Here is a 13,253-nt window from a genome sequence, read left to right on the forward strand (position 1 = left end):
AAAGAATTTTAAAAAACAATTAAAATAAAAAAAATAAAACTTCTCCGCCAACCTATAATCTTTCTTTTCTTTTGTCCTCTCCTTTTGTTTTTTGTTAGGACTTGCTGGGTATTAATGCACCATCATATGACGTCACATATTAATAATATACGAATGTGTATGAACTTTTTTTTACTTGTTTTTGTGTTATGAGCATCGATCATTATTTCTCCACATATTCTTGTATCATTGGTCCAGAAAGTTACTGTTACAGTGGTGAATTCGTACCGTACAAATTGTTCTCTCATGAGTGGGATGAGCACTGTCAAACAATATCCTACCTCAGAAATACTCACCTCTTTGACAATAAAAAAGTACTCACCTTTCATCAATTATTTTTGTATTTAGAGGAGTTATATTTTTATCATCTTATACATAGGGTGTATTTTTCTTACCATCCTCAAGTGGTAGTAATGCTTACCACTCTACTTATTGTGAGGTTAAATTTTAAGATTTGTGTCTATCTACTATACAGATCTCGAAATTTAAACATATTCAATGATAATAAAAAGAGTGGTGAGCGTTACCATCATTTGAAAGTAGTGAGCAAAATATCCCTATATATTGTAAATTGAGGCGAATTGGTTTGGTTTTAAAAGTTTTGTAATTTTAGTTGTTCGATGGCTTTTTTCTTTTTAATTTTTTCCTATAAAAAAATATTTTTTTTAGTGAACATAATTAATGGCATAAATGCCATGTAATTTTGAACGCATTACTTGTCTTTACTACCAAATCCCATATATTATACAAAAATTTATTTATTTCTCAAAGTATTCGGTTTTGGTTCTGTCGATTAATTTTATCAATACTTTTGTGTTGGTTTTTATATGGTAATGTAGGAATAATATGGTTATTTATCCATGTAGCATGGCTAAACACCACTTACTTCATATAACAAGAAATATATGCTTCCTTTTTACCCCAGAAAGAAAAAAGTTAATTTATGCTTTTCTAATGAAAGAAAATTTATGCTTGCTCATGTCAATTTACACTAAATTAATCAAATAACTTGCATGGAATAATCATCTTTTTAAGGCATAAAGATGATCAGTTAGGCTATGTTTGGGTAAATGATTTATAATCTTTTGTATCCAATTTTTGGAGACCATTCTTTATTAACTTAGTCTTAAACTCCGGGACTTGAAAATTCCCCATCCAAACATAGCTTTAATCTATATAACATCACTTATGAAGGTTTTGCTTTGTCCAAGTGAGATTTGGATTCGCGTACGGGAGTGTCTCACTTAGAACAACAAAAATATAATGTCGAAAATCATTTTAATGAATAATTCTCTTCAGTGTAATTAACCAAATTTTGGCCTCTACGTACACACACATGCAATATTTGTAGTATCAATTCAACCAAAATTTAAAAAAAAAAAAAAAAAAATATATATATATATATATATATATATATATATAGTTTGTAGTATGAACTTATACTATAAAGCTGACTTCTTATTTCAAACTGTGATCAGATGGAAGGTGGTCAGTCGTCTGGCATTGGACGTGATCCATTCGAGCATCAATTCAGCTTGGAGAACAATACTGCAGTGAAACACTTACTCATTTTCTTTTAATTTTTTGTTAAATTTATAACACTTTCTGTTTCACTAGTTTAGTTAACCAGTTTATGAGATATGATATTTGGCATGAGTAAATAATTAATGTTACATAAACAAACAGTAAATATGATACAAATAGGTTTATATTTCTAATTATTTTACGACGTAATGTGTTGATGTAGCAGGAAGATGTTGTTGACTTGGGATCATCAACCGATAGCCCTCAGCTTGTGGATCCAACAAGGTCAACAGAGAGCCTTACAGAGGCAGAATTCAATAACTTTTTTAGCAACCCTTCCCACGAGCAACCTGCAAACTTGGTACCAAATGGGATTTCATTTTCTAATCTATATGCTGAGGCAATGGGGAGTAACCCTGAAATGATGGTATATTTTGTTTACTCATTTGAATTATGTCTTCAATTAACTAAAGATTATCGAGTACGTACGAACCAGAATATAGTGTTTGGAATTCATTTTTACGTGGTGGATCTCACGTGAGTAGTGTTAAAGTTCAACGCATTGCGTTTAACGAACCTAAAAATTGTTCTAACGAAATAAAGTTCTACAACCTAGGTGGAGATAGCTCTAGTCTAGTAAAGGAACAAAATTATGATGATTGCATAATTGTATAGGCTTTGGTTATTAGAAACTGGTTTTGGATTCAATTGTCTTTTACAAACAGAAAGCATAGATATGACACACTCCAAACCCTAATTAACCAATTTGGGACATTGGGAATATAATGTTGTACTAACCATTGAGAATATTACAAGCTTAATTATGTGCATTAGTAGTATGAGCATTGTTAATTAAATTTGAATGGGAGCAATAACATTTATTTTCTTTCTTTTTCATTGATGTTTATTAGGCTCAACTTAATCCAGAAGACTCACTTCCTCCGATTTCTGATGCTCCGAACTTCTTGTTGCCGCCGTTGCCGGAAGTAACCTTCAGTCATCTGCTTCCAAGAGCATGCCAACCCTATCCTCCACACATGGTAAGACAGTAAAGCATAATATGACTTGAACGGTAATTTGCCAGATAATATGATCCGTTTCGTCAAACTAATCAATTTTAACCCATATTTGTGTGGATTCGTGTTTGAATGCATGACCTTCACTAATAATCTATGTAACATAACATGTCGAACTCTGATAATTATAAAGCATCTCTCAACCTCGTTTTCGAGTTTGTGTGACTGCACATTGTAATGGTATAAACCTTCAGAAGAAGATATATGCTAGCATCACCCTAACTATGAAGAAGGTTGTGATGTTTTTAGGGTTATGCTAATTTGATGTTTGATGATGACTTTTTATTTTACTTTTTGATTTATTTTTTTTGCACTTTTCACATAGGAGGAGAAAGAGTTCGGATCATCAGCTGGAAATAACTGGTACGGTCTGAATCCAGCAAATTCAACTCAAAATCTCATGCCTGGAGCTGCTGGATTTTCAAGCTATCAGTCCTCTAACCCTCATTTTCCATATCCTCAAAACGAGAACGTGGGAACATCTTTCTTCTTCAACCCTCTCATATCAAGCAGTACACCACCGTATCGTCCGGTGCAGGTACGTGTATCATACCTCAAACTTATTATTGCTTTTCCATTTAAAAGGTTATTATTATGCTAATTCATCAAGTACCAACGGCATGGTGTGTGATTCATACGCATCAACAATTATCAGTCCGGATATAGGATGGAAATTGGGTTATTTCACATCCAAATTTCAGTCCTACATCAAGTCGTCTACAAACTATGATATACCTTGATAATTAGACCACTACTGACTATCTTTTGACATTTTGACGAACAGATGCCCGTCGGTGATGTCATGGTGGAGCCATTTCACGAACAGGAGCAACTGCCTCTGTATGTCAATCACATTCTTTTGAAAAAGGAATTCATTGCAATAAATTCTTAGCATAATTTCTGATTGAATGAAAAATTGCTTGATTCTTAGGTCTCTAACTTTGGGGCCCAATCAATATGCCACAAGCACAGTGAGTTTTTTGTTTTAACCCTTCAAAGACTAGCGTAAATAAGAAGTGATTTCCACTTGTTTTCTCTCCTGCACACCGCTCATTTATTTCTGGTCATTGGAATGAACAAACAAAGGAGAATCAATTGACAGAAATAAACAGGGGTGTGCAGAAAGAGAAAATGGGTGTGCGGAAATCAATTCCCAAACTGTTTCAGTTTCATTTTACTTCACCAAGATTGATGACATTGATACCACTGCCGTATACTTGTTTTCTATGACCAGATGATGGCAGGCCACAGTGGTGGGAATCAGAGGCCGTCCTACCTCAACCAGCAGCCAGCTGCTTTCTTCTATCCCCAGAGTGTCAATCCTGCTACACAGCTCTTGATTCCACCCGGGTTTTGGTACATGACCTGACATAATCACAATCTTTGTTTAGTTCTCTTATAACATTGACGTATGTTTATTTTTGATGTGATGATTCAACTTAGGCCCCGACATAATCAAGTTATACAAGGTTATGGAGCTTTTAACCCACAAGGGAACAACTCCGTATCCTATGGAGCTGCACAAATAAGGTACACATAAATCAAATATTGCAAAGTGAACACGGAAACATCTTTGTTTATGGTAATTTTATTAACTTGTACACGTATGCATCTGATTTAGACCCCAACCCCAATACACCCTACAATTGCTGAATCAGCCACAACAAATGAACCAAGTCCCTGAAAATCCTTTTCAAGTAGGGGAGGATTCCGGGTATCTGATCTTTCTTCTTTCCTAATTTATTTTTCAAATGCGGCTTATCAGAAAAATAACAATCGATCATAGACACAAACCTTAATTGTATAATATAATGCATTTAGGATCTGGGTACTGGAATCATCTCTGGCAAGGTAATGCAACATTACCAATTATATTTTCTCCTATATATCAAAGATAGGCTTTTCTGTAATAAATATTCAATAAAGATAACCATAAACATAAAATGTTGAAAAGCATATCGAAATATAGTTCAATCTTAATTTTGAAATGCAGGGCCCCGCCTCGACAACAGGAACAAATTAACAAAGGGAAGGCGGCCCTTGCACGGAAGGCACAAAACTATAATTCTAATCCTCTCATGCAGTCTAGGTTAGCAATCAAAAGTTTAATTCTTCTATGAATCTATATATGAAAGTGTAATACTGCAGTAAAAATTTGGGGGAAATTGGTAAACAGATTACTTGATGGGAGGGGTGTGCTTACGATTATCTATATGTCTTTTTTAGGCCTCGTGGAGTGGCTAAGTCACGACCTTCTATCCCTATCCCTATAAGGCCGAGGCCGTCTGTGCTGCCTAACATAGCTGATCCTCCGCATCACAGCTCTGCGCCTTCCAAAACTCAGATGCCCTTTAGGTACCTGCATGATCCTTATTTGCTTATATTATTTATTCCTTCAGGGTAAGTACAAGGAATTTAGAAAAGAATGGAACATATTACTAATCTTAATATTTCATTTAAAGAACACAAATTGTTTACGTAGCCCATTAGAAACAAACCTTTCACTGAAACTAAAGGGGTGATGCTCGACACACACAATAGGCACCCCCCCCCCCTCCTCTTCTCCTCTCCTTTTTTTACCTCTCACACCCTATTAATTTTTGCCCTTTGATCTCCTTCAATTCACTCGATCAAAAGGCTGGAAATAGAAAGAGTGTGTATAAAAAGAGGTGTGTGGATAGCACCAACCAACTAAAATACTTTGGACTATGCAAAGGTCATCTCATAGTTAAGATGATGTTGGTTTACGATGCAATACCAGATCTTGGCCTGCATCTATCAACCTTCTCTTGGTGCTTTTACATCCAAAACATTTTACCCTATGTTAATCGCTTAAATTTATGAAGAAACCCTTACAGAATTATTTCTTATATTGAATTTTGTTTTTTTTTGCAGGTTTCCTCCCATCCAACTTGAAGAGATAATGAATCAATCTAATGTTACAAGTGATAGCAGTTTTAAGAGGAGCAGTCAACTTCAAAACTCCCTAACTGAGCAAGTAAGAGGCTTCCTTACTCAACAATTCAAATAAGTTTCTGAATCTATCGTCAAATATCCTACATTATTTTCATTGGGAAACTTCATAAGGATCACACTGAATTTTGACTTCCCAACCAACATGAGTCTTCACCAAGCAATAAGATGCAGTATATAATATATTGTAAGAACTCTACCATTGTGTGTAAAGGGGTTCTCCAATCGACATAAACATTCTTTACTTGAGTATGTTTTCATAAATAAGGGTTCTGAAGAATAAAAAATGTTTTAGGGAGAGATACCAGAACAGGGGTTTTCTGAAAAACAACATGGCAAACGACCAATAAAAGTGTCATCCCCGGCCAAATGCTCAAAGGTAGCAACTTTTCAGTACTGCATTGCATTAGGTTTTGCAACGGTTTAACCGTGGGAAAGGGTTTCAGAATCAACATTGTATTATTATCACTGATAAAATCATCTTTCACTGAAATGCAGAGGACTTCAGCAGCCTCTAGTCATAGGGAAGTCAACAGGAGTACTTTTGAACCACAAGAAAAAGAATTAACTCTATTCACCAGTTATGCAGTTCCTCCTAATCCAAGGTATTTGAAGTTTTATTGAATGATCATCTTTCTGTTCTTGGTAAACTTAAACTGATTATAGTTTTTATGATTTCAGGCAAATTAAAAATAGTCTTTATGATCCAGCATTTGAGGCGATGGGATTGCCTATTGACCCGCATCTTCGAATGTTGCTAGCACCCGAGCCGAATCCTCATGCAAAGAAATAGTTGGCTTGGTCAACTTTAACTTGTCCGGCAAGAGTTGGTCCTGCCGTGATTTATTGTTCAATAATAAAATGCCAATGTGTTATTCTGACATTATAGTCCTTGACAATTGTTTAAGGTCTTTCCTTGATGGATTTCTTAAAGGATCCTAAGAATTTTATTTAAAATTTTTACCAAAAAATATTTCTATCTAGTTGCAGTTTCCGTGTATGCAGATGCTTTAAATCTATATACAATCATAATTTACTTTTTATGGCTGAGGAAAAAATTGAATAAGAACACATCATCCCCTTAGTTTCAAGGAAAAGGATGTGCAATAGGTCAAATGCCAATAAGTACTGAAAATTCGTAGAACATCCATTACGAAATAGGAACACCAAAATGCTATTATCTCTTAGCTTAATATTTGATTGATTGGATGAGTAGTGGCCAGGAAGAACATAATTGGTGGAGATAGAATGGACATGAAACCACAGATCCTTTTGAAAGGAAAGAATACTAGGTGTAAATCTGTTATACAAACAATCGTCGACATAAGCTTAAAGCATCAAGCTTGTCTAGGGAGGCTTGAATTACCATTTGTGGAAACAAAGAAAAAATAGATGGCCTGTAAGTGATGCAAAAATAGAAGAGCGGATATTTTCTTCTATACAGGGGGCAGTTAGGGATCTGTAATCTGGTAGATGGTCAGGGACACTCATACTAGAGCTTCATACTTGCGTATTCCTGATTCTATGTTCGGTGTTCAAACAGAGTTTGGTTCTGGTTTTCCCTGGTGCTTTGCTGCAGAGATGTAAAAATTTGGTTTGTGTACTATGTTTTGATTGGCTTTGAAGCCTTCCGTAGTACTTCTGTACTAAGAGTCCTCAAACAAGATTGTAATTTATGGTATGCCCAGTCCTTTTGAGAGTTAAAATCTAGGTGATGCAGGACAGTAGCGTAAAGATTCTGTGCAGCATGAAATTGGTACCAGGGCAGGTTCACCGCTTCGCTCTGCACCATGGCTGGCCGGGGACGAGGTTGTGGCCATGGAAACCAAACCTATCAAGCAGAGATGGATGAGATGAGGCGTATGATTGAAGATCTGTCAAGAGTGCTGCAAGCTCTTCAACGACAGGAACATGCAGAGGCCCGTATGGAGATTCCAGTATGCCGACGCAGACCCTTCGACATACTGGAAAGTAGCCAGAAGGATGAAGAAGAGTACGTGTAAGACGAAAACCCCTTTCATGATGCTGGACCCCATAATGGGTGTGATAGAGGCAGATTGGAAGATTGATTGATTCGTGCTTTGGAAAACGGTCCAGGAATTAAGTTGCTGTTATTTTTGGCTAGATGCATGCAGAAGATAGAAAAGTGTTGGTTGTACAGCTCAAATTGCAGAGTACTGCACGTCAATGGTGGAAGAGAGTTGAAGAACAGTGTGCAACAAGGGAACCCCAAAATCAACATATGGGAAAACAGCCTGGTATACAAGTGGTTGAATTATTATTATTTTTTTAAATATCCAAACAGTTGTATTATGATACTTGGTTTACCGAGTCATGTTCCCGGCACACTGAAAAATATCTAAGAAAAGAGGGTATTGCGCCATGGCAACAAGAGAGCTGTTTCTAAGCCCCTAGACATGGGTTGGCAAGGTGAGCCAGCTGCTGCTTGAGGTGTTCAAAGTGATCAAGGAGACATTCCAAGTACTCGAACATGTGGTAGGAACTCTGTGGGTGCTGAATCCAAATGCAAAAGGGAAAGGATTGGTCTACAAAGCTAAGTCAAGAATTCCAAGGCTTGAAACATGTCAAGAGATCAGTGTTGTGCAATGGGGCATAGACCTTACGCTTGTCCACAAAGAAGAGTGAACTTGGCATACGTGATATTATTTCAACTAGGTTCTGATTTCTCACTATACATTCATTTCCAAAAACCCGATAACAAAAATTCAAATGAGATAATAATACATTCTAAAATTTAACCACCAATTTAACACATTCAACAAAAAAGAAAACAGAATCTCTCTCTTGAAAAAAAAACTAACCTCAATAAATAGTGTTATAAAAAACCCAAGGTTCGTGCACGAAAGGCTCTCGGCCATTCATTTACACTGTCCCTGCAGCAATGTCCTCCGCGCGCTTCCTCTCTGCTTCAGCTCTTTTAGCAGATGCATCATCAGCCTACCAAAAAAAAATTCAACATATTAGCCTACACAACAATCTCATTAGTTGCACCAAACAGAAACAATTCCGAACAACAAAAACAAGAACTCGACTCATATTCGACATTGCAATTCCGAACAAAAATCATGCACACACAAAAACACAACTACCCAATTAAAAAAGAAATCAAATTATCACAAACATTTTTCTGTTACAACTAAGCAAGTCTTTAATTATAATAGCGAAGAAGGAGATATGTCCCCGTTTCTAAACACGGTTTTATGCAATAAGTAATTGATCCTAATCCCCCAATATATATATATAAATTTATGCAAAACCCTAGCTATTTTGTATCTTCAACAAGGTCTAAAATATTGATATTATCCCGATATTTCCATCGAAATTTCCGTGGTTTTGGATTACCGATATTTCCGATATCATCGATATTTTAGACTTTGATAGGAACTCTATGTGGTACTAAGTCACTCATGTATCTTACTATGCAATGTATAAAGTGTAAAATATTGTACTAATTCATTATATATAAATGATTATGGTGTGTTTAAACTTCTTTCATTAATTACTACATATTTTCTACACTCATAATGTTTGTCAGCTCGCTATATAATCAACTTAAATCAGTTAAATCCATCATGCAATGCATTTCCTTCCAATTTTTTGTGATAAACTAATAGATAATTGACTAAATAAACATCCTGCAAAGTTTCAATAAAAAGTTCCAAGTTTTTCTTACAATTTCCGTGGTTTTAATTCAATTTTTATCGATATCGATAATATCCTGATATTTCCATCGAAATATCCGTGTTTTTGGACTACCGATATTTCCGATATCATCGATATTTTAAACCTTGATCTTCAACAAATGCAAACATAAGAAAAGAAGAAAAACATATAAGAACTAAAGCCAGCACAAAAGAAACATACCTGAAGTCATAATTATCTTTTTCCCTGAGAGAAAGATTGAAGGTTGGGCGGCTGTTAATCACTTTGGAGGAGCTAATTATAGCAAGAATATTTATATACACAACTTCTCGCATGTCAATGTTTGTAAAGGATTAATTACGGAAATTGGTTAATTTAATAGATGAGCGGCGGAGATGAGAGAGGGCAGCGAGGAGGGAGAGATGAGCGGGAGACAGGGCATTTGAGACGCAAAGAGATTGAAAATTTAGGGTTTTTAAATTTTTTTTTTTAATTTTACATATATTAAATTAAATGGGTAAATGGATACCCGTTATAACCACAGGTAATACCGATAACCATCCATTTAAATTTCACGGATAAACAGTTATACCCATAACCGTTTATTCGTCTAAACGGTTACCCATAACCATAACCGTGAACTTTAAATGGGCGGGTAACTGCGATTACCCAAACTCATGGGTATTTTGCCCATCCCTATTTATGTACGATTCTCGTTTTCTGGGATTGCACTTTCTGTTCCAAACAGAGGTCTAAGGGACTCTCTGATCGGTTAAGGTAGTTTATTATTGTTAGGGTGGTGCCACATAATTACACTAACACCCTTTAGATTTATTGGTTTTTAACAAAATTCTCTCACGTTTAAAACATTACAGTAACTCTCTGAGGTTCTTATTCACTTTTATACAACACCTGTAGAGCTGACATCACCTTAAAGGTAAACGTGTCATTGAGGGGTTACGTAAGTGAACTAGAACATCAGGGGGTGTTAATGTAATGTTTTAAATGTGAGGGGTTTTGTTAAAATATGATAGACCTTAAGAGGTGTTAGTGTAATTATATTGATTTTTTTTTATCTTTCACACACTCTTCCATTTTTAGCCATCAAATTGAATGAATTAAAGTATTGGAAAAATAAAAAATTAGCAAAGTTTGTGTGGAAGGTTAAAAATGGTATGTGAATAGCACCATGACGCCGAGAATTGTGTTGAGACGTTGTCTGATGAAATTGAGGTTCCACCATAAAACCAATTGGTAATATGAGGAGTAGCACAAGACCATATATGCACATAGCAAACCTTGTCCCTCACCAATGTGGGACAACTCTCAACACGCCCCCGTACGTGTGGCGGATTTTCAAGCCTACACGTGGACAACAACTGGGTGACGTAGAGCTCGTGTGGCCGTTTGGCTTCACACGAGGACAACCCGCTCTGATACCATGATGAAATTGAGGTTCCACCATAAAACCAAATGGCAATACGAGGAGTAGCCCAAGACCATATAAGCACATAGCAAACCTTGTCCCTCACCAATGTGGGACAACTCTCAACATTGTCGTTGGGAACAACATATTGCCAATGATATGTTGTTTGGTTAACTGCCTAAGACACATTTAGGAATGCTTCTGCTTGAAGTACTTTTTGTTTTGTCAACATGAACTTCATTAATAAAAGAAATGTTATAAAGATGGAAGTTTAAGATCACCTTCATTGGAGATGGCGAAAAGGTAAAAGGGCCAAAATATGGCCTGATTTGAACAAAATCTATCCCCAGCCAAAGGCTAGGCTAAAAATCAATGTAGCTTACTAGGCCAAAATATGGTCAAAGAGTTATCGGACTGGCCAAGCTTCGCCTGATACCCACCCGTTTTGCTGGGTTGGTGCTGCATGCTATCTGGATATTCTAACCCCAACCTAAATACTCCTAGTCATCCCCCTCATCCTCGACTCCAATAACATCATCATCTGAAATCTTGTCCCGCCTCCTCCTCCTCCTCCTCGTCGATCCAACACAAGACCAACACAACACTCTCTTTGTCTCTTTGTCAGCGGCAAGGGCCAATATTTCTTGTTCAACTCTTATCATCCCTTTTCTTTGCATTTGCCATTGCGGTGCTGCCCAACTCTCAGCGCTCTTGACTACGATGTCCTTCACTCTCTTCACCAGGTACTACTACTTGTGCTATCTTCTCTTTCTCTCTTTTCAACTCCTCATATGTAATTTTAAGTGATGCAATGCATATATTCTGATAACAATTTACCTGTTGTATGTGAAACTATTTGATTCTGTCTCTGACAGTACATGACTTGAAACTCGAATAGTTATTATTTATTATTATTAGTCATTTATTTGGTCTTAATGGATAAATATCATATATTATGTGACTATGAGCCCTTTGATTTTTGTCGAACTTAGACATTAATATACATACATACATTCTGATTGCTCAAATTTGAAATTGTTTTCTTCATTCTCCGGAAAAATGATCAGTGAAATCCACGAGCAGCAAAACTAGTTTCAAGCAATGGAATTCGCGGACAGCAAAGTTCTTTAACGCATCAAATATCCCAATTATGTTACTGCACTACCCCAAATATACCTCAATGCCCAAAATCTTCTGGTAGGAAATAAAGCTGCCCTTTTGGCAGTCCCATGGATGGTAAGTCTCTAACACACTATTGCCAATTTGCCACCACCTTAATGAAGATTAAGGAGGCTGCTCATTAGAAAAATAATAAATTATTGAGGGAGTTATGTTTAGCCATTTTGGTTATATGAAAAGAGTTATGGAAAGAGTTATGTTATATAGAAAAATAATAAATTATTGAGGCTGCTCATTAAAAATTAATTTCCTGCAAGGATATAATTATGGAAAGAGTTATGTTTAACCCCTTCAGTTGGAAATGGCCAAAAAGCCCAACAAATTGGCATGATAAGAAATTGATGTATAATTTTTCAGCGAAAGTAAGTATATAACACAGTTTCTACATATCCAATTAAAGAGGCAATATAAAGACACAAAAAATAAATAAATTACAACATGCCTAAAGAGAACAAAAGCCTAATTAAAAACAAAAGATGGCCAAGCAGACAACGACCAACAACATCACATAACACCACCACTAGCCACTCCAGGACAAAACGCCACCACCACAGTGAAGCAAACCAGGAGGTGTAAGGACTCTATCATGATAAGAATAATTGACGTGGAATTAATTAGTTAAAGTCAAAACCACTAAGGATGCTAATCTTCTTGTTTGTAGGACACTAAGTGTACATGCGTTAGTTACGGTTTTACAACTAAATAAATGCGGAGGGTTTTTAGGCTTCAACCATCCCATGGTAGTTGGGATGCAGTTGGGTAATTTGCATATATAGGACGTGTCCTTGCTCACAGGAAGACTACGTCCACAACAAGATCTAGAACTATCGCTAGGGTTTTGATATCAGGTTCCTCAGTCAGTAGAAAACTCTCTTGGTGTTGCTATCTTTGCTGCTTGATTGATGACATCCTCATGTATGATCGATCTCTTTCTTCATCCCACTCTTTAAATGTTATATTTAAGATATGTGGTTTGTGATCCTTGTTGAAGACTAACCATTTATAGGTCTAACATTTGGTATCAGAGCAAGGTTAGTCTACTTGGATTCAAACTTGGTTATCACTCCATCCTCAGTGTTTGCAGAATATCTTGAAGAGATTTAAGGAAGCATTGGAATTGCACCGATGGGCAATTGCTTGTCAAAACCACATCAAAATGAGTTTCTGATAAACATTGTTACATAAATTAGGTTGCATGAAATTGTAACTCATTGGTCATGACTCATAACATGCATATATTTCCTTTCAAAGAAGGGAATATTTTGAGTGGTTTGTTTTGTGAATTAGAACATAGTTTTTGGTGGAATGTTTAATAAATTCGATTATTTTAATTATTATTGTCATTGATCATATTTTGATCCTGGGCACTAGAA

At 36.1% G+C, this 13,253-nt stretch overlaps 1 protein-coding gene and 3 long non-coding RNA genes across 4 annotated transcripts; 3 read left to right on the forward strand and 1 right to left on the reverse strand.

Moving 5' to 3' along the window:
- The first annotated feature begins 1,929 nt into the window (after nt 1-1,929).
- Nucleotides 1,930-6,607, forward strand: LOC126631572 (uncharacterized). Its single transcript, XM_050301693.1, has 14 exons — nt 1,930-1,990; nt 2,475-2,603; nt 2,965-3,177; nt 3,424-3,479; nt 3,571-3,610; nt 3,874-3,995; nt 4,083-4,169; nt 4,261-4,353; nt 4,633-4,728; nt 4,866-4,994; nt 5,535-5,637; nt 5,908-5,991; nt 6,111-6,217; nt 6,294-6,607. Exons 1-14 carry the CDS (start codon nt 1,967-1,969, stop codon nt 6,403-6,405), a joined length of 1,395 nt encoding a protein of 464 aa, XP_050157650.1. The 5' UTR covers nt 1,930-1,966; the 3' UTR covers nt 6,406-6,607.
- LOC126631573 (uncharacterized) lies at nt 3,856-6,034 on the reverse strand. Its single transcript, XR_007626398.1, has 3 exons — nt 5,918-6,034; nt 4,843-4,998; nt 3,856-4,004 (listed from the first exon to the last, which is right to left on the reverse strand). It is a non-coding gene; the product is annotated as an uncharacterized LOC126631573 (long non-coding RNA).
- A 4,490-nt stretch (nt 6,608-11,097) lies between the features above and the next one.
- LOC126633189 (uncharacterized) lies at nt 11,098-12,042 on the forward strand. Its single transcript, XR_007626974.1, has 2 exons — nt 11,098-11,444; nt 11,769-12,042. It is a non-coding gene; the product is annotated as an uncharacterized LOC126633189 (long non-coding RNA).
- Nucleotides 12,043-12,518: 476 nt separating this feature from the next.
- LOC126633190 (uncharacterized) lies at nt 12,519-13,253 on the forward strand. The gene is made up of 2 exons (XR_007626975.1): nt 12,519-12,795; nt 12,906-13,253. It is a non-coding gene; the product is annotated as an uncharacterized LOC126633190 (long non-coding RNA).

The sequence above is a fragment of the Malus sylvestris genome, chromosome 8 (genome assembly GCF_916048215.2).
Source record: "Malus sylvestris chromosome 8, drMalSylv7.2, whole genome shotgun sequence".
Taxonomy (NCBI): domain Eukaryota; kingdom Viridiplantae; phylum Streptophyta; class Magnoliopsida; order Rosales; family Rosaceae; genus Malus; species Malus sylvestris.

Excerpts from the sequence above, each read along its gene's own strand:
- LOC126631572 (XM_050301693.1), top strand. The coding sequence starts at position 1,967 with ATGGGGAGTAACCCTGAAATGATG. Across the intron at positions 3,480-3,570 it reads GAACAGGAGCAACTGCCTCT|GTCTCTAACTTTGGGGCCCA; the intron begins GTATGTCAATCA and ends CTTGATTCTTAG. Across the intron at positions 4,995-5,534 it reads AAAACTCAGATGCCCTTTAG|GTTTCCTCCCATCCAACTTG; the intron begins GTACCTGCATGA and ends TTTTTTTTGCAG.